Source organism: Colletotrichum godetiae (assembly GCF_030913485.1).
Source record: "Colletotrichum godetiae strain CBS 193.32 chromosome Unknown BDP55scaffold_117, whole genome shotgun sequence".
Classification (NCBI taxonomy): domain Eukaryota; kingdom Fungi; phylum Ascomycota; class Sordariomycetes; order Glomerellales; family Glomerellaceae; genus Colletotrichum; species Colletotrichum godetiae.
In genome coordinates, this window is record NW_026851365.1 from 18,012 (window position 1) to 40,641 (window position 22,630).

At 52.1% G+C, this 22,630-nt stretch overlaps 10 protein-coding genes across 10 annotated transcripts; 3 read left to right on the plus strand and 7 right to left on the minus strand.

Annotated features, from left to right (window-relative positions):
* Positions 1-577: 577 nt before the first annotated feature.
* On the plus strand, positions 578-1,942 carry BDP55DRAFT_568530 (uncharacterized protein; the record flags this gene model as incomplete). Its single annotated transcript, XM_060570692.1, has 1 exon — positions 578-1,942. The coding sequence occupies one exon, from the start codon at positions 578-580 to the stop codon at positions 1,940-1,942; it is 1,365 nt and encodes a 454-aa protein (XP_060421591.1).
* A 199-nt stretch (positions 1,943-2,141) lies between these two features.
* Positions 2,142-3,987, minus strand: BDP55DRAFT_56765 (uncharacterized protein). The gene is made up of 2 exons (XM_060570608.1): positions 3,835-3,987; positions 2,142-3,716 (listed from the first exon to the last, which is right to left on the minus strand). Exon 2 carries the CDS (start codon positions 3,637-3,639, stop codon positions 2,278-2,280), a length of 1,362 nt encoding a protein of 453 aa, XP_060421592.1. The 5' UTR covers positions 3,640-3,716; positions 3,835-3,987; the 3' UTR covers positions 2,142-2,277.
* Positions 3,988-4,293: 306 nt separating this feature from the next.
* Positions 4,294-4,755, plus strand: BDP55DRAFT_639285 (uncharacterized protein; the record flags this gene model as incomplete). Its single annotated transcript, XM_060573231.1, has 1 exon — positions 4,294-4,755. One exon carries the CDS (start codon positions 4,294-4,296, stop codon positions 4,753-4,755), a length of 462 nt encoding a protein of 153 aa, XP_060421593.1.
* A 109-nt stretch (positions 4,756-4,864) lies between these two features.
* BDP55DRAFT_687753 (uncharacterized protein) lies at positions 4,865-6,394 on the minus strand. The gene has a single exon (XM_060576596.1). It carries the CDS (start codon positions 6,169-6,171, stop codon positions 5,032-5,034), a length of 1,140 nt encoding a protein of 379 aa, XP_060421594.1. The 5' UTR covers positions 6,172-6,394; the 3' UTR covers positions 4,865-5,031.
* Positions 6,395-6,867: 473 nt separating this feature from the next.
* BDP55DRAFT_687754 (uncharacterized protein) lies at positions 6,868-7,935 on the minus strand. Its single transcript, XM_060576597.1, has one exon. The coding sequence runs from the start codon at positions 7,779-7,781 to the stop codon at positions 7,005-7,007; it is 777 nt and encodes a 258-aa protein (XP_060421595.1). The 5' UTR covers positions 7,782-7,935; the 3' UTR covers positions 6,868-7,004.
* Positions 7,936-9,010: 1,075 nt separating this feature from the next.
* Positions 9,011-10,168, minus strand: BDP55DRAFT_639288 (cinnamyl alcohol dehydrogenase; the record flags this gene model as incomplete). The annotated part of the gene is made up of 2 exons (XM_060573232.1): positions 9,011-9,910; positions 9,992-10,168. 2 exons carry the CDS (start codon positions 10,166-10,168, stop codon positions 9,011-9,013), a joined length of 1,077 nt encoding a protein of 358 aa, XP_060421596.1.
* Positions 10,169-13,393: 3,225 nt separating this feature from the next.
* Positions 13,394-15,531, plus strand: BDP55DRAFT_735385 (major facilitator superfamily domain-containing protein; the record flags this gene model as incomplete). Its single annotated transcript, XM_060580314.1, has 15 exons — positions 13,394-13,486; positions 13,540-13,610; positions 13,664-13,774; positions 13,835-13,861; positions 13,919-13,961; positions 14,020-14,062; positions 14,122-14,212; positions 14,271-14,284; positions 14,340-14,456; positions 14,510-14,912; positions 14,965-15,036; positions 15,093-15,139; positions 15,192-15,265; positions 15,323-15,453; positions 15,507-15,531. The coding sequence occupies 15 exons, from the start codon at positions 13,394-13,396 to the stop codon at positions 15,529-15,531; spliced, it is 1,362 nt and encodes a 453-aa protein (XP_060421597.1).
* Positions 15,532-15,837: 306 nt separating this feature from the next.
* Positions 15,838-17,034, minus strand: BDP55DRAFT_568503 (uncharacterized protein; the record flags this gene model as incomplete). Its single annotated transcript, XM_060570690.1, has 2 exons — positions 15,838-16,681; positions 16,835-17,034. 2 exons carry the CDS (start codon positions 17,032-17,034, stop codon positions 15,838-15,840), a joined length of 1,044 nt encoding a protein of 347 aa, XP_060421598.1.
* A 283-nt stretch (positions 17,035-17,317) lies between these two features.
* BDP55DRAFT_596953 (uncharacterized protein) lies at positions 17,318-19,068 on the minus strand. Its single transcript, XM_060571000.1, has 2 exons — positions 18,767-19,068; positions 17,318-18,710 (listed from the first exon to the last, which is right to left on the minus strand). Exons 1-2 carry the CDS (start codon positions 18,884-18,886, stop codon positions 17,349-17,351), a joined length of 1,482 nt encoding a protein of 493 aa, XP_060421599.1. The 5' UTR covers positions 18,887-19,068; the 3' UTR covers positions 17,318-17,348.
* A 1,265-nt stretch (positions 19,069-20,333) lies between these two features.
* BDP55DRAFT_687763 (uncharacterized protein) lies at positions 20,334-22,467 on the minus strand. Its single transcript, XM_060576598.1, has one exon. The coding sequence runs from the start codon at positions 22,225-22,227 to the stop codon at positions 20,521-20,523; it is 1,707 nt and encodes a 568-aa protein (XP_060421600.1). The 5' UTR covers positions 22,228-22,467; the 3' UTR covers positions 20,334-20,520.
* Positions 22,468-22,630: the final 163 nt, after the last annotated feature.

Genomic DNA, 22,630 nt, shown 5'->3' on the forward strand with positions numbered 1-22,630 from the left:
CGCGACGCGGGTCAGACGGAGACCTGCGTCCGGTTGACTAATCCTCCCGTGGGCGTTGAACAAAAGTGACACAGTTCATAAGTCGTACCCTTTGCCTTCTCGTGCTTTGAACCCTCTTCTTGTGAGACTTTCGGAGACGGCTCATGTTCTCTACGTAAACCCGCAGAACCCGGCAAGCAAGATGGCTTCCACAGACGCCAACCTCGCTTCCATATTACGGGAGTCTCTCAAAGATCCCAATGTCCGAGGCTTCCACCGTGACGAGGAGGACACCTCCCTGCACACCCTCCCCAATGATGAAGAGTCCGTGACGGCAGCTGAATCCGACGACGACAACGCCAACACGCTCGAGCAGAGCACATCATCCAACGACTACACCTACGGCACCTCTCAGCCGCCGTCTACAGCTCCTCCAAAGGCCACCGACTCCCTCCGGGCAATAGCAAACGGCCGTCGGCCGACCATTTTGCCAGAACAGCCATCACCGGTAGACGATGATGATGCCTCGCCGCCGCCCCCGCCAACCCGCGCCCTGGCACCAGACCTACTCCGCGGTCTACTGATGATGTTCATGGCAATGGACCACAACGTAGTCGGCCTCAACGCCTGGCCACACTCCACCGGCGCCAACCACCAAGAATCCGACTCCGCCGTCGTCGAGCGCTGGAACGGTCCCTTCGGCTATGCCGTCCGCATGCTCTCGCACCTCTGCGCTCCCGGCTTCACTTTTCTCCTCGGCATGGGCATCGCATATTTCGGTCGCTCCCGTCTCAAGATGGGCTGGTCGTCCGCTCGCATGGCGAAGCATTTCGCCATACGCGCCGTTATTTTGACGGCCGTCTCGACGATTATGGGGTTCGTGCTGACGCAGGGCCAGCTGTGGTTTCTTAACATGGTCCTCGTGGCGCTGGCGGTGGATTACCTCCTCGTCGGCCTCTTGTGGCTCGCTATCAACGAGACGGAGCCGTTGTTGGCTAACGTGCTCGATCGTTTCTTTGTAGGTACCGGCTGTGGAGGTGGTCGTCGTCGCGGCGACGGAAGTGAGAGGACGCCTCTCCTCGTTCACACCGGCCACGAGAACCCGCCCAAGTCCAAGGCTTCCGCTCGCGCCCAGATGATCTCGTGGCACGTCCACAATGTCGTCCTCCTCGTTCTCGGCTTCGTCACGATTTGCTGGAACCACTGGGTCTCGCCGACCCACGGCACCTGCGCTGCCGCTTCGTCTTCGCCCGTAACCGGCACGGTAGCAAACGACTTTTGGCGCTTTTGGTTCTTTGACATTAACCGCCCGCGCGTCATGTCCGGCTTCCCGCCGCTGGCGTGGCTCTCCTTTGCCATCCTGGGGCTCCTGTACGCGCGCATCATCCTCGCTCGTCCCTTGTCGCCCACGAAGCTGGCTTGTGGCAATGTCGCCGTGGGTCTCGTATTCAGCGTCCTCTTCGTTCTTACGCGTGTGCTTCGCATCGGGAACCTGTCTGAAGGCTGCCTGCGGACCCCGGACCAAGCGGCGAGCCCGGACGCGAACCCGTACCTCGCCTCCGTCGCATCCTTCTTCTACGTCGTGAAGTACCCGCCAGACTTTGCCTTCTTCGCGTACACCCTCGCAGCGACCTTCTTCCTGCTTGCCATCTTCGGTTCGGTACCGCCGTTGTTTGCGACAAAGTGGCTCGGCATGCTCCTTGTCTTTGGCACGTCGGCGCTCTTCTTTTACCTCACCCATCTCGTCATTCTCTTTAGCTTGTGCATGTTGCTCGTCGGGCTCTTTGGCCGAGAGAATGGACTGCCACCGCCGATGGACGGTAGGCCTGCGGTCGGGGTCAGTAGCATTTGGGTGTGGTGGGCGAACTGGCTGGTGATTATGGCAATCATGTACCCGCTTTGCAGATGGTACAGCGCTTTCAAGAAGACGAGGAGTGCGGATTCGGTGTGGAGGTTCTTTTAGAGTTGATGTTCCGCCATGTCGTGATGAATGGCTCCGATGGCGACATATTACGATCATCCGCCTATCAGATCTTACTATCTTATCGAATTTCAATCATTACAACCTAATTCAATGGTACTTTTGTAATGGGACTTTAGTAAACATAGACAGCCATCGAGTATAAACAAGATCATTGATTACGTTAGCTGACAAAAGAAACGCTGTGAATTGAGACTATTCAATCTATGGGGTATGGACGGGGAGGGCATCGGCCCCCTCCCCAAGGCCTTCATGATTCCAATACAACTTCCTCAAAACCTCCGGCACCCTCAAACCATCGCCACAACAGCCGCACTCTACTTCCATCTTGGCTGAGCGCCAGGTTGAGGATACGGTTGAACCCTCACCGACCTCCTCCTCGTAGCCCTTTGAGGCCGTGTCGCTGCCGGCGTTTCCGCTGCGACCACTGCCGCTACCGTAGCCGGGGTCTTCCCAGTCCGAGCCCGTGTCCTCGCAGCCGGCCGGCCAGCGGCGGCACCATCCGAACTAGGCGTAGTAGTAGTTCCCGCCTTTCCCATCACAACCGCAGATGTCGTCTTCGGCTCCCTCTTTACCCTCTTTGTCGCTGTTGTCGTACCCGTCGTAGGTCTTATCGGTTCCGAGCGAGTCTGGCTTTCTACCCTCCGAGCTGTCCGCAGATTTCGTCCTTTTACCGGACTCGACGGCACTGTTTGGGGCGCTTGTGTCGCAGGCGCAGGCGCAGTCACCGTCGTCGCAGCTCTGCCTGTCTTTGCCCTTGTCCTCAACGCCGGCGCTCTCTTCGATACGCCCGTCTTGCGAGCGGCAGGAGTAGGAGCAGACGTCGGTGCAGGCGCCAGGACCAAAGGTTCAGAAGACTCCTCCGTCGTCTCCGCCGAATCAGTTGGCTCCGATTCGAGGTACTCCGTCTCCATGGTGGGATCCTCCTCTGGCGGAAGCTGGTCCGTCAGCCGCCGCGCCGCAGTCCACGCCTGGACCCTATTCCGGCGTGCCGTTTCTTCATCTTCCTCGTCGTCAACAGCGTCGACTACATCGACGTCGACGCTCTCGCCGGCTAACCTCTCCGCGACCCTCAGCTTCGTCCACGACGACTTCATAATCTGTCGCTGCGCCTCAGACTGCCTCAACCACTTGCAAAACCGCTCATTCGACCTCTTCCACCTCCGGTCCTCCTTCTCTCTCGCCTCCTCCTCTGCATCGTCATCCTCTTCCATAGGCACAGTCATCGGCAAAGGCGGCGCCTCCTCCACGTGAATACTTGGCGACTGCTTCCGCAGCTGCTCCCGATCCTCCAACGCAGTCACAGCCCGTCCAGCCTCAAAGTAGCGCCCAGCAGCCGAGATGGCCATCTCCTCCGCCGCCTCGAGGTTTGACCGCGAGAGCAGGCACACGTCGCCGTGAGTCCCGAGATCGCGCCGAACACGTTCCCTCCGGTCCTCGGCGGCCGCCAGTGCGGCACGCAGCGCGTCAATGGCTTCGTTAGCATCCTCGAGCTCCTGCATCTGCCGCTTCATGAGCGAGAGCGACGTATCGCAAATGTCGCGGGCCCGGGCGAGGGCGGCATCGGCCTGGAGCTTGTCGCGCTCGGCGTCATCCCGCTCCGTGATGGCGCACCGCGCGTCGGCGAAGTCAATGTGCTTGCCGCTGTGGCCGCAGTTCCGGCAGACGTCCGGGTCCATCTGACTGGAACGTCACTGTTCCGGAGAGAATAAAAATGCACCCTCTTTTCCGAGGTTACGGATACGTTCGCGCTTGACTCAACCCCATGTCAGCTCACTCAGCCTTACTCATCGGGATCGCAAATGAAGGCATTTTTTAAGCAATGTGCCCCATGGGCAGATTCCCGCTGCAGACAAGCACGGGGTTTGTCTCACCTTTTGGTGGTTCGAAGATCTTCTTTCCCGCCGGTGGGGATATCAAAAGGAGGTTGTAGATGATGTAGGTAGGGGTCTAAAGGTGGACATTCGAACAGGAAAGGATCCTGAGGTGAACGGGAACGAAGGAAAAGAAACCACCTCTCTCTCACACAGCTTAATTGGAAGCACCTGGGCGGCGGGGGGTCACGATCCTCTTCATCATTGCAGAGGACCCCGTTTTACTCCAGGCCCAGGGGATGTATGTGGATCTTTGGCAAGAGTTAGCGATATTGAGTCGACTCCATTTGTGCCCAGGTCAACGGCCCAAGGTTTGTATGAAAATACGTATGAGCTCTCGTATGCAGACACGTAATGCGTCATTGGGTGTTGGATAAAGAGTCAAGAGTCAGTTGTGCCGTCAGATGCAGGTTGGGCAGCTCCTTAAACCTTGGTTTATGCTGAAGATCGTTCACAAACATGTCACGCGATGGCATCATGGCTGTGCTCAGTGCTGAGAAAGTCTCGAGCAAACTCTCAAACCTCAGGAAACTATTCGTTTCCAACTGCCTGGTGCTGGTACCCATGCCTGCCGGCAGGAATGGGTACAGAGAAAACCCTGGCAGCAGCAGCATCCTGCAAGTTCCCACACCACCTCATGGCTTTGATGCCGATTCGTTCAGTCTTTCTCTGGTCTCATCAATGAGAAATCCAAGTTTCGGGGGAGTGGTTCGTTTCCAGCCGTTGCTCAGCCAAAGAAAAGGAGTATTGGGGCATGGAGCCATGGGCGGATATGTTCTTCATAAAAAAAGCAAAAGAACATGGGTTGCAGAAAAAACTGACTTCGAACGTTGGGTTTTCTCTTTGCAGTTCTCCACCGAAATTGCTACCAAAAAGGGGAAAGCGGCTCAGGTGGCACACGGATACGGCGGGATTTCATGACTCTCACTTTCGGTTACATCGTGAGCCCCTGGTCAGGAGCTCCAGTTTCCGCCCCTCTGAGGGTCTTTCAAGCGTCAGGGGTCAGAGAAGGAGGAGATGAGGCGATCAAGTTCCCAACCGTTTCTGTCAATCCAATGTCCCCGGAGTGAGCTTGGCCTTTGTTTCATAAAGTTGTTCAAAGCTATAATACAAGTGTCATAAGTGTACAAACTTTCCATTCCAGAACCCTTCCACGCAGGCATCCCGAGGTTTCGGGGTCTCAACCCGCGTCTCACTCTAGTACGGCCTGACCCGGCGCGCCTGCCTAGTAGCGTCCGTAGTTCGTCGGGCCCGGCCCGTTGCCGCAGTAGCACCAGCACTGTCAGACCTCTTGACGTTTCTGAATGCGCGGCCCAGCGCCTCTTCTATCGAATCATCGGACGCCGGATGAGAGCTGTCGCCGCGCTTTACACTGCCTCGTGTCGCTCTGTCATTGATATGTCCCCACAGCAGCCTGCGGGGACTCGACGTCGTCTCGGGTGAAGACATGGGCGGTGAAGACCCGAGCGTAGGATACCTGACAGACTCCTCGTCTTTCTCATCGTCAATCTTGATCGAATGGACAGGCGTCGAGGAGGCTACTGGAGTGGAAGTCTGAGCCCAACCTTTGTCTTCGTCCTGTATGATCACACGTGCGCGGCCCGGAGGATAGCTGCAGGGTGGTAGTTGCATACAATCGCGGAGCAAGTCGATTTCAGGATCGCGGACTTTGTCCATCCGGCGATACTTCCAATCTGCCAGGAAGTGCTGATATTGTTGCTCTTCGTCCTCTCCAAGCTCTTCAGGATCGGCAAACTCGTCTTGTTGCCACCACCTGGCTCGTTCCGATGCCTGTGCTCCGGCGCTTCTCGCCGCTTCTAGTCTCGTGTCTCGGCTGGTCGGTCGGGTTGATATACATATCTCAATGGCCAGTTCCTCGCGAACCTCTGCAACATTCAACAAGTCGCACATTGCCATCTTCTGCCTATACAATGAAGCCAGCATCTCTACCCGGCGACTGCGCGACATGGAAACGCTGAGCTGGATATCATGCGCATTTCGCAACGCCCTTCTCAAAGGCCCAAGGACGGCTTGCGAAATTGCCTCCTGCTCAGCCTTCGTAATGGCATCTTCCAATTCAGACACGGTATCATTTGCCACTTGACACTCCTTGTCGAGCTCTTCGATCGTGTATTCTGCATCTTTGATAATACGCTCTAGCCGTTCCCAAGCGCGATCGGTTAAGACTCGCGCGGCGACGGAGGATTCGAGTTCCATCGTTGCGCAGCTTCTGTGCTTGATGGTGGTGTGCATGCCAGTCTCTCCGCAGCCTCTACATGGCGTCGGGTCCCATTCTACGGCGCCACCAACGTATCCTGACTTCCACAAGGGTTGCATCTGGCGGGCGTCAGCACACTGTTGTCTTTCCACAGGAGAGGATCTTCTCACCGTGAGCTTTATTGGTCTCTAAGTAGTATGAAGCAAGTAAGTCGAGTTCAAGTGAAATTCTCGATTTATCTGGTTTCGCTTCGAATATACTGAATGTTGTTGTAAGGGAACATGGGAAAAGAGGAAGCAGTGTAAGTGGTAGGGTGTGCACGCGGGGGTTTAAAGGCCTGGTCCTCGGAGACGCGGACGCGTCAAGCAGCGACGCGTTTTACTGCGTGATAGAATTATTGCACGGATCCCTTTACCACAGTTTCACAGGGGCCACGCTTGATCATTGGCACAGTGGCACTGGCTTGAAGTCAGACAAAAAGCCACATTCCTGCGGTAGGCGAGCCTTAGAGACGAAGGAGTGCAGCATAAGTCGCAGATTCTATCCGTATATGTAACCGCGAACATGATGGCGCGAGTATCCTCCTTCACTTTTTCCTTCGCGAGAACTTTGACTCCTCCGTGTCGGCCGGAAGGTTGGTGGGGCCGGCCTAAAGAACCGGGCTCCTTTACCCCGCGACCGCCGCATTAGCGGGAATTGCTCTCCTTCATACATTGCCTCCGTCTCAAGATCATCTTATCCGTTGTCGAGCGTTGCAGTTCATCATTCCACGGCACACGTTTCACGGCACACGAGCAGTGGGAGAAGAGTCTGGCGCACGATTGATCAGCCTTGCATTCGGCGAGTTGATATTACAGTCAACTTGATAAACATAATCCAACTATTAGGCTAGGTAGTATTAGGTGTATATGTGCCAAAACCCACGAGAAGCTCAGCTACTCCAGAGCAAATCTCAACTCCGAGAATCATATGGCCTGTAGCGATGCCGTTGACCGCGCGTCTTTTCTCTCCGTGGTCTTCTTGCCAGGGACAATGTCTGACCACTACCGTTGTCATCAACTCCTCGATCAAGTTCAGACTGCGCGTCTAGGGTGGCAGAGACCCAGCTCGCGACAAAGTGATCCTTCGTCGTCCTTTCTCTCACCATGTGAGCCCATCCATTCCCTCTTGGCCGATTATCTTCGCTTGCGAGGTTGGTGGGCGGAACACTGCAAACCTGTCGCCGAGGTCCTAAATTTTCCTTGTTTTCTTGAGGCTGGTCGTAATCCTCCAGGACACTGTTGGTAACCTGTCTGGAGTGGTGGAGGCCCCTCGTCATCAGGACCTTGTTCCATTCCTCGAGTAAATGAGCACACTTTTTCATCGCGCTCGCTGCGTTACCGAGGTCCTTCTCGAAGTCGCTCACGCGTGCAGCATATTCTTCACGTACTTTCACGCGGCGATTCCGCGCTTCCTCGAGTGCGGCTTCGAGAGATCCAATGTAGGCGTCCTCGCGGGCCAGCGATTCGCGCAGGCGGCTTGCGTCCTGCTTTCTAGCCTGTACCCTTAAGTAGACAGTTTCTCTTTCGGCTATCGCCACCTTGATGTTCGCGGCGAGGGTCAGCGTTCCCTCACGATAGGCGCATCGGTGGTCTCTAATGTAGATGCATGTTTCGGGGTAGACGCAGCCGCAGCCGCCACAGGGCCTTTCGCTCCAGTGGGCCTTAATCTGCTCTTCCCAAACACTCATTCTTCACAGCTTTGAAAGTTGCCTTGTGAGATGTCGTTGGATGATTATTGAAATGAGCATGAGTGGCACAAGGTGTAGTAGTCTCGTAACGTGTTCAAAATTCGAGGCGACTTATCAAATGTGCGGTGTAGTGGTGCTCAAGAGGGGTGAGATGATCGCGTCCATGCTTAGGTACTCAGCACGACGCGATTTATTAGCTACCAACGCGTTGCGGGGCGCTGAGAAGTCGGGAATTGCGGGGCACATCACCATTCCGAGGGGCCAATTCCGTTCGTGCTTGGTTTAGTACAGACACTTTGCTCGACTCCCTTTACCGGTCTTACTTACGTCAATTTTGTTAACGACATGCCCCCAAGCTGATAACTTGGTTTCATCAACGTCCGTGTGACTACTTTTTGGTCTTCTCAATGGGATTCGTCATTGGACCTCTGAGTTCAACAAGGGAGGGGAATAGGGTCTTTGACCCCTCTCTTATGACCCCTGTCCAGCTTTCACATTCAAGCTGCACGTGGCCTCGCGACAGTTACATCTTCCCATACTTTAGGATACGCAGGGAGACTCCAAAGTGGAAGAGTACGAAGAATGATACTGACATTAACTCCAGCGCGTTCCAGTCGCCTGAAAGTGATGGAGCTCAATAACTGTACAACTTGGAAAGGTCAATTGAAACTCCCAGGCGCCGCTACGTAACGGTATGTAAAGGTCTCTAAGCGGCGTATTACTCGGGGCCAGCAAGGTGCACAAAGCTACTAAGAAGTCGCTATAGCGACAACACGACTAAGGACTAGATATCCGCGTGTGGTTCTCTCGGATCTTATCATCACTTGCCTTATTCAAGCAGAATAGTTCCAGCTTTCCAATAAGAACTGCAACTTTCTGTCTTATCAAATGTTTAAAGAGGTGCAGGTCATCAATAATTAACGCACGTTTTATTTACCGCTCAATATCTTCTACCTAGGTTAGCTTCATTTCTACTGTTAGTATTACTATTGTTCCTCTCGCTACTATTCCCATCGCTACCATTCCGATTACATCTATTGCTACTATTGCTACTATTGCTACTATTGCTTTGTATTCCTTGTACGTACATTTCTTATAGAATACGCCCTAGACAGCAAGTAGTGTACTGTAGTGACGATAATGTAACTTTGAAGTATTAATCTATATCCTGCTTTATTATCCCCTTTACTACTTGATATGAGTGTGGCAGCAATTCCGACTTGGTCTGTCTACAGCGTTAGAACGTAACGATAACGCGCCTTTCCAGCTTCAAAATCCACAATCCCTTGGTTTGCCTCTACCATAGGCCTCTCCTGGACCCAAAGTTTAACTGCTTTTTCGGCTGCCAAGTTCAGCATCTCACGAATCTCTTCCCGAGACCCCGTGTTTGACCCGGTGAGTGTTATGCGCTGCGATACGAGCATGAAAGCGTTGACCTCAAACGAGCCGTCTTCCGGCAACCCGACCTGGATAAACGTGCCATCTAGGCTCACCAAGCTGAGATACTGGTTGAAAGGGACCTTACTCGTGCTAATGGTGTTGATGATGATGTCGAACGCGCCAGCATGCTTAGTCATCCAGTCCGAATGCTCACTCGTCGCGATATAGTCGTCCGCACCCATTCTCAAAACTTCATCTCGTTTCGACTCACTCCGAGATATGCCCACAACTCTATCCGCCCCAAGCGCTTTGGCAAATAGAATACCGCAATGGCCCAGACCTCCAATCCCAATAACACCCACAGTCTTCCCCGGCCCACACCCGTTTAACTTCAGCGGCGAGTACACGGTGATGCCTCCGCAGAGCATGGGCGCGACCGATGCCGAGTCGAGCCGGTCATCAATCTTGAATACGAAATGCGAAGGACACCGGTGATGAGTCGCGTACCCACCCATCGCTTTGCCGCCGTTGTAATGGAAGGCGCCGTACGTGTGTACAGGTTTCTTGCAATACGACTCCTTGCCGCCGTCGCAGGCCTTGCAAGGCCCAAAACGGCCGAGGCAGGCGTCGGCTTGGGCGCCAACGCCAACTCGATCCCCCACTTTGATGTCCCCAACGGCTGTTGACCCGACGCTGACGGCGATGCCGACGATCTCGTGGCCGACGCAGATTGGGTAGGGAGCCGGGTACTGTTAATTCGTACGGTTTATCAGCAACAAAGGCTGGTATTTAAGCAAGTTTGGTAGCGGACTGAAGATAACTGTACGTACCCAGCCACTGCGCAACGTGTGCAGGTCTGTCCCGCAGATGCCGCTGTGGGTGACTTTGATGTCGATATCTGTGTCTTGCCATTCCTTGGGTTCGAATTCTTGCCAGACCATGTTCCCCTCCGCTGCCGACTTGTCGAGGCCAAGCCAGCCTTCAAATTTGTAGTTGGGAGCTGGCATGACGGCGAAGGATACGGACGAATTATCGAGAACGTTGTGTTGTTGAATCGAGGTTCCTAGGAGACGGGCATAAGGTCTAGGACTTGGTTAAAGGATTGACAAATGTATAATTTGTTGTTCGGCAGTCAAAGAGAAATCGTGTTATATACTTGGGTAAATGACCACTCGTACCTAAGGGGAGAGCATCTTTCCTCGATCTAGGTATTGCGCCGGCTGAAGAAATCTACATCCTTCAACACGTACGCACTCCGTGGGGATTCCAGGAGAGCTGCCCATTTCTCGATACGACTTGACGATTTCGCACCACACGAGCCCCCTTGTTTCTTCGGTTGTGAATTGTTTAGACTATTATGTTGCTGTCGGTCCCACTATACTGGACTTCCAACGGTCTTATGGTCTTGGCTGACTTTTACCATAGGTTGATACCAACCAACCGCATATGTATCTCGGGGCTATTGCCTAACAACGTTTAACACCAACGTAACGTCGTACTTATGTGGATAGAAACCTGGTGGCAAGAGGGGTTTATGTCCAGACACCGATCGACCAGGTTATCTCAATGTCCATTGTAGACATGAAGTCTTTAGTCTCTCTGTCCTGACTCACAAGCTTGGAACTTCGATCTTATCATATCCTACTATACAGAGGTAAAAGATATCTAGGTTAAACTTACCTACTACTCTAAACAATAGTAGCAGTGCCACGGAAAATATCCTGAGAAAATGCCCGCAGTATGACCAGGACGCCGGACAGAATGTCAAAGATAGTGATAAAGGTAAGTCACGTGTGAGAATGATAAAACAAATAAAACAAGTGATAATGTAGAAGATTAGATAGACAATAGAGTATGCACTTGACTTATTCGTGAAAAGTTCATAAATCATTAAATCTCACATGTGTCCTAGGTAAGGTACATGGAACCATCGCACTGTTCTTTCTATTCTTTCTTGTGCCTATACTTCTTATGATAAACATACGCGGCGGCTGAATTTTTTTTGAATAAGAATGACCCATGTAATATCTATGCTGTTGTCTACTAATGTTTATTGCCGTGGTGAGTATGTTGTTGGGTCGAGGCAGCGAATTAACTGTGGTATCTCCTCCTGTCCCTTAAGGCTAAGTTGAGACATCTATTTCCCGAAAAAAGAAAAAACCTCAAATACCACCAGATCCCCGCAAGAATTCTGCACGAATTTGAACACTACATGTACCCTCTCACTGACTAGTTGGGAGCCCCAGAGTCGAAAAGTATTATCGCTCTGGGGACTTCTTTAGTAGCTTTAAGCACTTTGCTGGACCCACCGCTTACCTAGCGGCGCTTCAAAGTTTTGATAGATATTTCTAAAGTCGCACCATCATTGAGCATGTGAATAGTCCCTTTGAGATGTCCAAATGGCCGTAATGCCACATGCATTTTGGATGTGAGAACCGGGCGGGGGGCCATAAGAAGAGCCTCAAACGCCTGGTTTCTGCCCCTTGCTCTACGTTCAACTACAAAATATGTCACCAAGACCAAACAGTTGGCAATCAGACTTTGATAAACTTACTTGAATATCAGATTGCAATCATGCCGCTTAGAGAACTTAGGGCCTCGAACATCGGTAGGGGAGTTCAGCAAAATGTGCGTGAACCAAGCATGGACGAAAACCCTCGCGTTCAGTAGCAAAGTGGGTGACAAAAATAGGAAATGTGACAGTCGCCTTCTTATAGCCACTATTTTCGACATAATTACCGCACTACACTTCCTGAGGCATATTATGTGACGGCTATACCAACAACGAAAGTAAAAGTTGTTGTCACGGTAGCAGTGGCAAGGGCAGCAATACTGATAGTAGGTGCAGAGCTGGCACTGGGGGCACTGTTGAGCTCCAGACTATTGTGTCACCACCTTGACTAGGCAATGCGAGTCCATGGCCTTGCAGAACATGCACTGACAAGAGAAATGCATGTGTCAATAAACGAAATCATCTGATAAAATGCAAAGTTGCAACTCTAAAAGTTGGACATGTTCTATTAGAAGAAGTGACGATAAGATTTCAGGAAGAAGGAAGAACCGACCCTGGAACTCTGGTGCCTGTGCACACACTTGGCCACCGTCGTGGCCAGATTCAGAGTACCTAAAGATCATCATTTCATGGACACCTCAAGCTGAGTAGAATCTGAGCTTAAGCGCCATGGCAGTTTCTGGGGAGGTAAGGACAGCAACTGAGTGTTAATACTTCAATAGATGGTGCGGTAGTATAATTTATGTAGGATGGAGAAGCGCACCAAATTCCAAGCCGAAATTTGGCAAAGAGACTGGATCAACAAGTTTCTTGTAATGAATCTGTCAGTGGAAGAGCTTGAACTGTTCAGATGACAGTCAAGCACACCATGATTGGACGGGTTGGGGTCTCTCCAACGGGGGGGCAGTATGTGTAGCACGCCATCGACTCCGACGATGGTGAATCAATTGCGCGAGCTGCAAGCAAGCTGACGCGACACACTAAACACCCACACAGTTGCATCAGCCCCATTTAATACTTGCTCATTGTATTTTCCACAGTAGCGATGAAATCAGTTGTAAGAGCTCGATACGTATTTACGTGGGCAGAAAAGAATGCCTCTGACGAGACAATTGAAGTCTATGACTAGCCTGCAAAGTACTGGCATAGGGCTTAGCTTTAACGCAAAGTCCTATGAGAACCCAAGGAAATGCAAGTAGGCTTGATTAAGCTCCGACAACTGCTGCAACTAACGGCATGGTAAATGAGCATCCCACACAACTTTTGTATCTCCTCGGGATACAACCGTTTAACCTGCTGTTGGAGGGTCAGAATTACCGAATAGGTGGCCTGTCGTCATCTACCTGTGGATCGTCTCTCGGTATCAGACCGAGAACTGGAGAAAGCATGCCCCTTTCCTACCTAAGAGCACGCCCAAATACTTGTCACGCATTGTGGCGACGTTCCATGACAGCTTGGCTGGAGAGTAAGCCGTACTTTCGGGAAGGAGTGCACGTTGGGACCCCTGCTGAAAGAGTTTTGTCAAGAGACTCTTATATAGAACGGCTCGGCTGTCCTGCATATTGGCAGGGCCTCTATTTGAATTCTGGCGTTGTGTAGACACCGTACGTCATTGATTCTTCGTGAGGCGCAAGGTCGATTGGAAGATCATGGTAGATAAGCTACTGAGGCAACTCGACAGAGAATCCAAGCTGATGACTAGCAGGCCTGGGCTTGTGTAATGTTCGCAGCCCTCAATATCGACCGAAACAACATCTCCAACGCCGTATCCGATAACATGCTCGACGATCTTGGTTTGACCCGAGGCGACTATGTGAGTGACGGACTGAGGGGCTGTACGTTTGACCATACGCTAATACGACCAAGAACCTGGGTCAAACGATTTCCCGAGTTGGCTTTCTGGTTGCCGAGCTTCCATCGCAGCTGATCTCCAAGCGGTCGGTAATTTTTGTTCGCCAGCTGGGAGACTGGAACTGACTCCGTTATCTAGCATTGGTCCCGATCTATGGATACCTATCCAAATTTGCCTATTCTCTATCATCTCTGGGGCACAATTCTTCCTGAAGGGTCGAGCATCCTTCCTTGCAACAAGATACTTGATGTAAGTATGTCTGATGTCCATGGAGGGGAGCGTTGCATGTACTCACAACCATCTGTTTAGCGCAACCTTCCAAGGAGGGTTTATCCCGTAAGTCTTGGCCCCCAACAAGCCTGCAGCCCAAGCTTTTGATTAACTCCTTGGCAGGGACACGATTCTTTACCTGAGTTACTGGTACACCGGCACCTCGGTTAGTGGTTTGATACCGAACCTTGGCACCAGAGCACCATTTTAACGTCATTCCATAGCTCCCGATTCGATTGGCATGGTTTTGGATGTCTTCGCAACTGGGTAAGTTCCCCTCTACTATCCTCAATCTATATTCAGCTCTGACTGATGTGACTTTGCAGTCGACATCGGTGTTGGATTCGCTGCTGTCGGTCTTGTTTCTATGCGCGGTATCTTGGGCTATGAGGGTTGGCGTTGGTTGTTTCTTATCGAGTAAGTCTTCCCCTGATGATTTTGTGATGTTGTCAACTTGCTCACACACCATTCACAGAGGCGCGTTCACTTGTAAGTCAATCCAGTGCGTACTCTTTGAGCTGCATCGCTAACAATATTGGCATAGTCTGTGTGGGACTTTGCTCATTCTTCCTTATGCCTCAATGCCCTGCCAAGACGAAGAGCTGGTGGAATCCGAAAGGCTACTTCAACGAGAAGGAGGAGAAGATCATCGTCAATTCTGGTATGTCTCTCTCGAGCTCAACATCCGTCTATAAAGCTGACTAACTTTGCTAGTCATCCGAGACGATCCGCAGAAGGGTGGCATGTACAACAGGCAAGGTCTGTCTGTCAAACAGATCTGGGAATGCTCCAAGGATTACGACATGTGGCCCTTGTTTGCTCTCGGCTTGCTCTTCGGCTTGCCCAAGTACCCCGTCAACCAATACCTCACCTTGTCGCTCCGAGATCTCAAGTTCAACGTCATCCAAACCAATCTGCTTTCGATCCCGTGGATCATCGGATCTAGTATCACAATGTTGGCCATCACAGCTGCGAGCGAGCTATGCAATAACCGAAGTTTCGTCGCCATGGCCGAGGATGCTTGGCTGCTCCCATGCTTCATCGCCCTGATCGTGATCGCGAACCCAAGCCCCTGGGCGTACTTTGCGATTGCGACGGTGTTGTTGTCCTTCCCTTAGTAAGTGCAGGGGACTACACTTCTATATTCTTTGGTTGCTAATTGCTGCCAGCACGCACCCCATTCAAGTTGCCTGGACCAGTAGGAACGCTGGATCCGTCCAGAACAGAACAGTGTCTGCGTCGTAAGTTTCTGCAACTCTTTCTCTCGGATGCTACTCGACTAACAACACGCCTCTAGCCTGTACAACATGTGGGTTCAAGTCAGTGGTATGATCGGCGCAAACAGTAAGTAGTTGCCTAACCCTCCTGCGATGATGAATAATGCTGAGCGATCAAGTCTACCAACCAAGTGATTCCCCTCGATACTTCAAGGCCAACAAGGGCCTGTTAGTCATTTGCATTTGGATGTGTGTAAGTAGATGCTCGACTCACCCCAGGTCTTCGTATCGCAGCTTACACGATCTCCAGGTGGTGCAATACCCCTTCACCTACTTCTACTACCGGTGGAGGAATAATAGCAAAGCCAAGAAGTGGGATGCTATGACACCAGAGCAGCAACACGACTACCTTGCGAATACTACTGACAAAGGGAACAAACGGTGAGTTCCATCGGCAGCTGGTAGATTTTACGAGTCTTACTAACGTCCTACAGGCTCGACTTCCGATTTGCTACGTGATTGATAGTACCATTGTTCCAAACACGAATCAAGAGATGATCAGGGTGTCTCATTCGATCTACGGGACAACCTCGATAGCACAGCAAAGTCTCACGGGGCATTCTTTCTGTCTCAGTTGAACCTGATTTCTTGGCGCGGTATACGCTCACTTCCACTCTTAGCCAAGAGACATCGTGGATCTGGCAGTAGGCGGATGTCGATAGCAGACTTAGAAAAAACCTCCATGGTATAGATACTAAAGGTCTCGAGATGCTCTCCAAAGGACATTTAGACTTTCAGAGTGCTCTTTCATTCACATCTGATATCTCACTGAATTTTAGGTCTCTTGCGTGCGGTCACAATCGTCCCTCTCAGTGCTTTTGACTCAGCAAACCAACCAAACACCTTTGCGGCTACTTTGAACTTTCCTACTGATATCCCAAGTGGCCTCAATGCCTCATTCTGGCTCTGAATATGACTGACGAGACCAGGGAACACATGTTCCGTTATATCCCTGAACCGAATATGTTTCTCGTCGAAGCCCGCGTCAACGAGCTGCTTCGTGTAGTCTGCAACTGTCACAAAGGCCGCAGCAGGACAACCCATCATCAGGCCAATGAGCTTGACTAGTAACCTCTGTCGGAAAGACGCTTCATCGCTCAGCAGCAAATCAAAGGCCACGAACGAAGCATCAAGGTTCTTGGCTGCGTAGTTGAGTATTGGCTCTCTCGAAGGAAAGAAGTGGTACATGCTGTCAAGGGCTAGTACCCATCTGTGTTGATCGCTGGTCTTGTGCTCGACCATAGACCTGACGGCAGACTTCACGCGCGCGTTCCAGGTGTCGGGGTTCGCGGCGTCAGCGCAAAAGATTTCAACAGTTCCGTCAACCAACTTGAGTTTTGACACCTCCAATTGCACTCTGGATAAAGCCAGGCGATGCTGAGGCTCATTTAGAGTGAGTCCTGCATAACAGTATCCGGTAACGCCTAGGTCGTTGACAAGTCGTGCGAGCTCAAGTGACTGGTCACCACAACCAACACCCAAGTCTAGAATAGCCAACGCAGAGGACTGAACTGAGTCTTTGAAAATCTGGGCTTCTTCGAGCACTTCTAAAAGTAGATTGCGACAGGCTGTTTCAAAATCCGTAACGTGTAGGCCGTCGGTATTCGTCCTGGAACATGGTAAGTCAGCAGTGCTATGGTGGAGCACTGGAGTGGAGGAGCATCATGATGGGTGATAGGATGATTCCAATTGGAATCAAGAGTAGAGATAAGGCGGGGAATCAATCATCTACGAGGTATTGTGATGTCAGGGAGGGACCAACCAATAGCCCATGTTCATCCACATGGTGGTGAACGGCACCTTGACATTGAGCTTCCAGTGGTCATTGTCGTAGACATCTTTTTGCCGGAGAAAAGGAATAGCAAATGCCAGTGTGAAGAATAGAATCGTAAACGTGCAGCCAGATGCGCCGAGTAGTACACCTTTCCAGAAGTCTGGAACGGCATGAAGTGAGTGTGACATCGCATGAGATGAGTGAGAGTGAAGGAATAATGGTGGTGCTGTGTCGCTCACTGAGAAGACCTTTGCAGTAAGATTCTGCCACGCGTGACCGGGCTTGTTGCCAGCTGGGGCAAACTGGCAGGGAAGAACAGCGAAAGGATTCCGGCAGGATTCGGAGGTCCGCGGCGTTTCGACGCCGCTCGCTCCTAACAAAATCCCATACGCAGGGTTTAAAGTAAGTAAGACTCTAAATTCAACTTCATTCCCTTTGCTCACATCATGTTCAGAATTTTTCATATGTTTTCCACGCCCTGTGCTCATTGTTCCCTTGCGCTTTATGTCTGCCATGGAACCTCTACACCAAAGTCGTCTGCGACCCTCATTGCCGAAATGAGACACCCTTCAAGAAGAACCATTCCGTCCCAGCACCATGCCCCAGCTAGCCATACACTGTCCTGGCCATTGGCCCAGTCCCTCGCCGCAACAGTCGAGTCCCTCTTCTTGTCGCGAGCCCTTCTGTCCATTATTTCCCGTATGATCGCTCTGCTCTTCGTCGTTCTCAGGGTTCTTGTGAACCTCGCCGTCTGGAGCACTCTCTTCGCGTCAGCCAGGGGATCCAGCGGGCAAGTGCTGACGACTGCTCCTCCTGGCATTGTATGCAATGCCTCCGTCTTCGCCGCATTTCGAGTGAAGTCACTCCTCAGACAAATGACCTGCGGCGGCGTGACACTCCCACAATGGTGTGAGCAGGTCAGTGGCCGGCATTCGTCGTCTTCCACGAGTGTGAACGACTGGCTCGATGATGCACCAGTCGGACGGAGCACCGAACTTTCCACGCGAATCGTCGGTACCGGTTCGAGAACCTCGCGCAAGGGCATGAAGATCTTGCGAGTCACATCCGGTGACACAGCGAGGATGACCCGATCAAAGACTTCATCCACGATTGGCCTGACCGAGTTGCTCGTTGACTGCCAGCGAACCCTTACTCTTCCGTCCGTTGTCGGTGCTACCTCAGCGACACATGCGCCTAGACGAACCTGCTTCATCTCCCTTGCCAGTCTGGCTTCGACCTGATGAACGCCGCCGCAGACCGTGTAGTGCTGCTGGCCGTGCGAAAGCTTCTTGTAGTTGACTACATCGCTCGCAGGGAACGCTAGGAGCTCCGCGTGAGAGCACGTCGAGACACTGCTTAGGAGAGGGAGCAGATAATGCGTGCTGTAGCGTCGCGGCATCCATACTCTCTCCAAATACTCGCCAAACGTCTCGTCCCCGTTGGAGCCTCCGGACGAGGGCCGGATCACGAAGCACGCGACCGTGAACCAAAATTGGCAGAGAACCAAATACAGGATCTCAAACAGATGTGTGAGAACTCCGCGTTTGCCCGGCCAAGGTGGGATTCGGTGCAGGTTAGACGCGTGGACAAAGTACTCCCCGGGATCCCTATCGGCGCTCTGAAAACCTCCTGATGCCGGCATCTTGGGTGATGCTGCATCAGCCTTCACAGGTAATGTAGCTTTGGCGAATGAGAAGAGAAACCGGACGGGATGATACGGGATGCCCAAGTGGTCATACATGCGCATAACGTTGGCGTAATAACCTCCAGCGAGGGCGCGCATAGGGAGGTCGATGCGCTCGACCTTGCCAGAGTTTTCATCTCGAATGGCGACGGACGCTGAATCGAATGACAGACTTTCGGCCTGTAAAAGTCAGCCTGGGCGCACAACAGTCACCTCCATCCTCAACATGTGTGTACCTGTTCAAAAAGGGTCACAGCATATCGCCCCTGCTTGTCGTTTTGTAGAAGATACGCGGTAGTGAGGCCGGCTAGGCCAGTGCCGACGACGGCCACCTGGACAGGATCCTCGCGGCCCATGTCGTGACGAGGAAGTCTTGTCAGATTTACAGAGTCGGAATGATGCTACTATGGTCACGCGTGCTGGCCGGTTGCTAGTTACGGAGTCATGGCTTTCAATCCTCAACTAACAGCGATTGGGAAGCACCTCGACGAGCATATGGTAAGCAGTTGTACGGAAATGACGACCTCCAAAAGGGCACTGGCACCACCTTGGAGACACATTTCCCACTCAGACAGCTCGGGGCCGGGCACCTTGAATTTTTTTCACCCCGTCCCCCAGAAAGAAGCTCTCCTGAACGGAGACATCCCTGATTAAGTGGAGATGTATCCATACCGAGGTCGTGGGCCGTGACACGCCGTCGGGACAATTTGTTCTGGAAATGTTTGGGGCATGTCCCTGTCGGCCTACTCAGTGCCACATTTGTCCCCTCGATCCTCACTCATTCTCAAGAGGACCAAACAGATTCTAGAGGATTAGATGTGTCATTCATGGTCATCATCATGAGAATTGACCAATGACGCATATGATTTTGGCCGCTTCACACTGGGTAATTAAGCCTGGTTTCATTACACATATCGAGGCCATTTAGACGATCTCAGCTATTCGGATCGAAAGTTGCGCCGACTCGAACTTTTTTTCGGACGGCCCCACAAACTACTAATGTACTGCCCTGGTCACCGGCACTGTAGCTTGGTGCTCACGTCGAATCATGCTGAGCCGCATATCAATTCTAGAACGTTGCGGTTTTCGTCAAATCTGAAGGCTGTTGTTCTTGGACGGGCTCTTTAAAGCTTCCGTTGTATACTCCGTAGAACTAGCCCGCTGCCCCTGGTTGCCTTCTGAGTGATAGATGAAAATATCTGCGGTTAGTATAGAATCGAACCACTCTCTCACCTTCTCCATGATCAACCACACATAAGGTACGTCACTGGGCTTCTTAGAATAAATCATCTCAAGAACCTGTAAACCAAGTCGGCTTGCGATTGTAGTAGTAAAATCGATGGCCGTAGAGATTCTCCGTAAGGGGCACTGACTTACAGTGCGAGATGTATTGAGTCGCGGCAGATGACTTAGTCACCCACTTGCCGCTTGAAAGTCCGCCGTGATCTTTCACAACCAGTAGCAGCTCGCTTTCGCGAATTTGACTCCGCAGCCCCCTCCACAGAGTCAGACTCTATGCCCCTGTCGGCCCCTGCGTCGCTTTGACAAAAATGACAGTTGCTATTCAGCTGCCGCCCAATGCTCACAGAGTACCATATTTCACATGCTTGCGTTTCTTCAGCCAGGCAAGGCACTGATTTGGTATTGCATGCAATTATGAAGACTGGTTGTTGACCCTACAGAAGTCGCTAGATGCCTACGGAGTATATGCCGAATCTATCGCGGCTCGTGTCAAGACCACGTGAACATGTGGTTAATTACATATTACAGCGCCCGATAGCCAGAGGCTTTGAACAAGCAGTCGGGTTCTCTTCTTTGTTACTGCGTCGGTTGCTTACTTGTTTGACTTTCCACTTCCCAATCCTCAGGCCAGCATGACACCGGTGGACATGGCTCGATGGTTCGTAGCTGGCCCGAGTTCTTTCATTTCTTTCCATTTGCTCCAGATCCTCTTGCCATCAGGGCTGATAGAACCGGCCCAAGCTAGTCGCTATCTGCCAGAAGGCTGTTGAGCAGCATGTTCGCCAGCTCTTTTCCCCGAAAACACGCCGTCGGCAAGGGAAAGGCCGCTCACATAGCCGTTGGCGCAAACCCCCACAGCACTTCGCCCGGCAGCATACAGCCCGTTGATTTTGCCACCGTCTTCGGTCAGGACTAGCCCAGTCTCGCCATCCACACGCAGCCCACCCAGCGTCAGTCCATTAACAGCTTGGATTCCCTCGGTGCGACAAGATATATCAAGACCAAAGAATGGAGCCTTTACCACCGGACTGCAGTAGTCTGCTTCCTTGTGCATCGGATCCTGCTTTCCGCTAGCGATCGCATCGTTGTAGATCTGAACTGTCGACCCCAGACCATCGGCCGAGATACCAAACTTGCTGGCGAGCGCTGCCAGAGAGCCAGCTTTTTTGTAGCCCCAGTAGAGCCAATGCAGCCTCTGAATGAGAAGAGGCATATTGGTTTGCTGGAAGACTTGTTTCTTTGCTTTCGCCCATTGATTCGAGTCGAGGATCAAGAAGCCCTTCCCACCATGTTGACGTATCATGGTGTCACTGAGTGCAGCCCCATAGACATCCTCCGCGCCCATGCGCTCTCCGGCTTGAGATACGACGACACCCTCGAGCAGAGCTGTTGGGGGATACAAGAACCGCCACGCAGACATATTGTTCATGCTTGAAACTGAACCCCCTGCCGCCTCTCCGATCTTGATGCCCGATCCGTCATCGCCATTGGTGCCGAGCGGAGCGACCTTGGAGAACTCGGGGAGGTGTTTCTGCCTCATCTCAGGGTTGAAAGCGAAGCCTCCGGCACTCAGAACCACCGCTCCACTGTGTATAGTTTGCGATATGGACTGTTCTTGCCAGATTTTGTCTGCCTTCCGGTGATAGACGTCGGCGAGTTGCGACGCCATGAGTTGGAATCTCTTCGTCTTTTGCGTAAGACTCTCGTGCTTCTGGAACAGCGAGTTGGTATCCGGCAACGTCTTGATCTCAACTCCGCTGACTTTGTCCTTCTTTTCGTTGAAGAGAACCCGCTGAACCTTGGACGCTGGCTTGAAATCCACTCCCAGACGTATAGCCGAGTCAAAGAGCGCCTGCCACAGCGCAGAGCCAGAGAACCCAGGCTGCACCATCCGATGCCCTCTCGGCGCCGGGGTAGACAGCTTGTTGAAAGGATACGATTTCTCATTGCCAGAGAAGTAGAGATAATGCTTATTTGTCGGGTAGCTGGTCTTGTAAGGACACAAGGACGCCTCGAACTGTGCGCCATGCTTCTCGAGCCACTCGAGCCGCGCCACGCTCTCATCGCAGAAACGCCGCAGAGTCTTCTCGTCGACTGCGTCTCCCGTTTCCTCCTTGAGATACGCTAGCATATTTTCCGGGGTATCGTGGCCGTATCCGACTTCTTTTTGTTGTCGGGTTCCCCCGCCTGCGTAGACTACGCCCCCTGAGAGCGCGGATGCTCCGCCGCCGTGTGCATCGTCTAGGAGAAGTACTCTGGCGCCTTTTTCTGCGGCTGCGATGCTTGTGCAGACACCGGCGATACCGGCACCGACGACTATTACGTCATGCTCTCGGCTGGATTTTACTGAACAGGTTGCGTGGAAGAGACGTGTCTTGGGGTGGCACAGGATAGCAACTTTGAGATGTGCTGAGTGGTGGCGGGCAGTAAAGGAGGCCGCGCGTGAGGTGAGCATCGCAGAGGCTACTGTCTAAGTAACGTAAATGACACGAACGAGATCACCGGGGCACCAGAATGAGAGACATGATAGTCTTAAATAATTCGCACATGCTGACATGCAAGTGTGCCGCGTTCGCTTAGAGATGGTTTGCTTCCTGATTGGGGGTATAGGCTTACATGTTTGTCCAACAGGCGGCGTGCATGGTGCCTCAAAAGTAATATACCTGCTACCTGACTGCAATCCGACACGAGGCACAATTGAATCAAATTGAAATGACATGGTATCTTGCGACAAAGTTCAAGTTCTTCAAGACAATCTATCCCACAAGAGTCTCGTGGTGTTCAAAGCATCGTCACGGACGCCGCTTAGCATTCCGGCCAATCACGGAACGCGTGGATTCCGCGGAGAGAACGCGAGA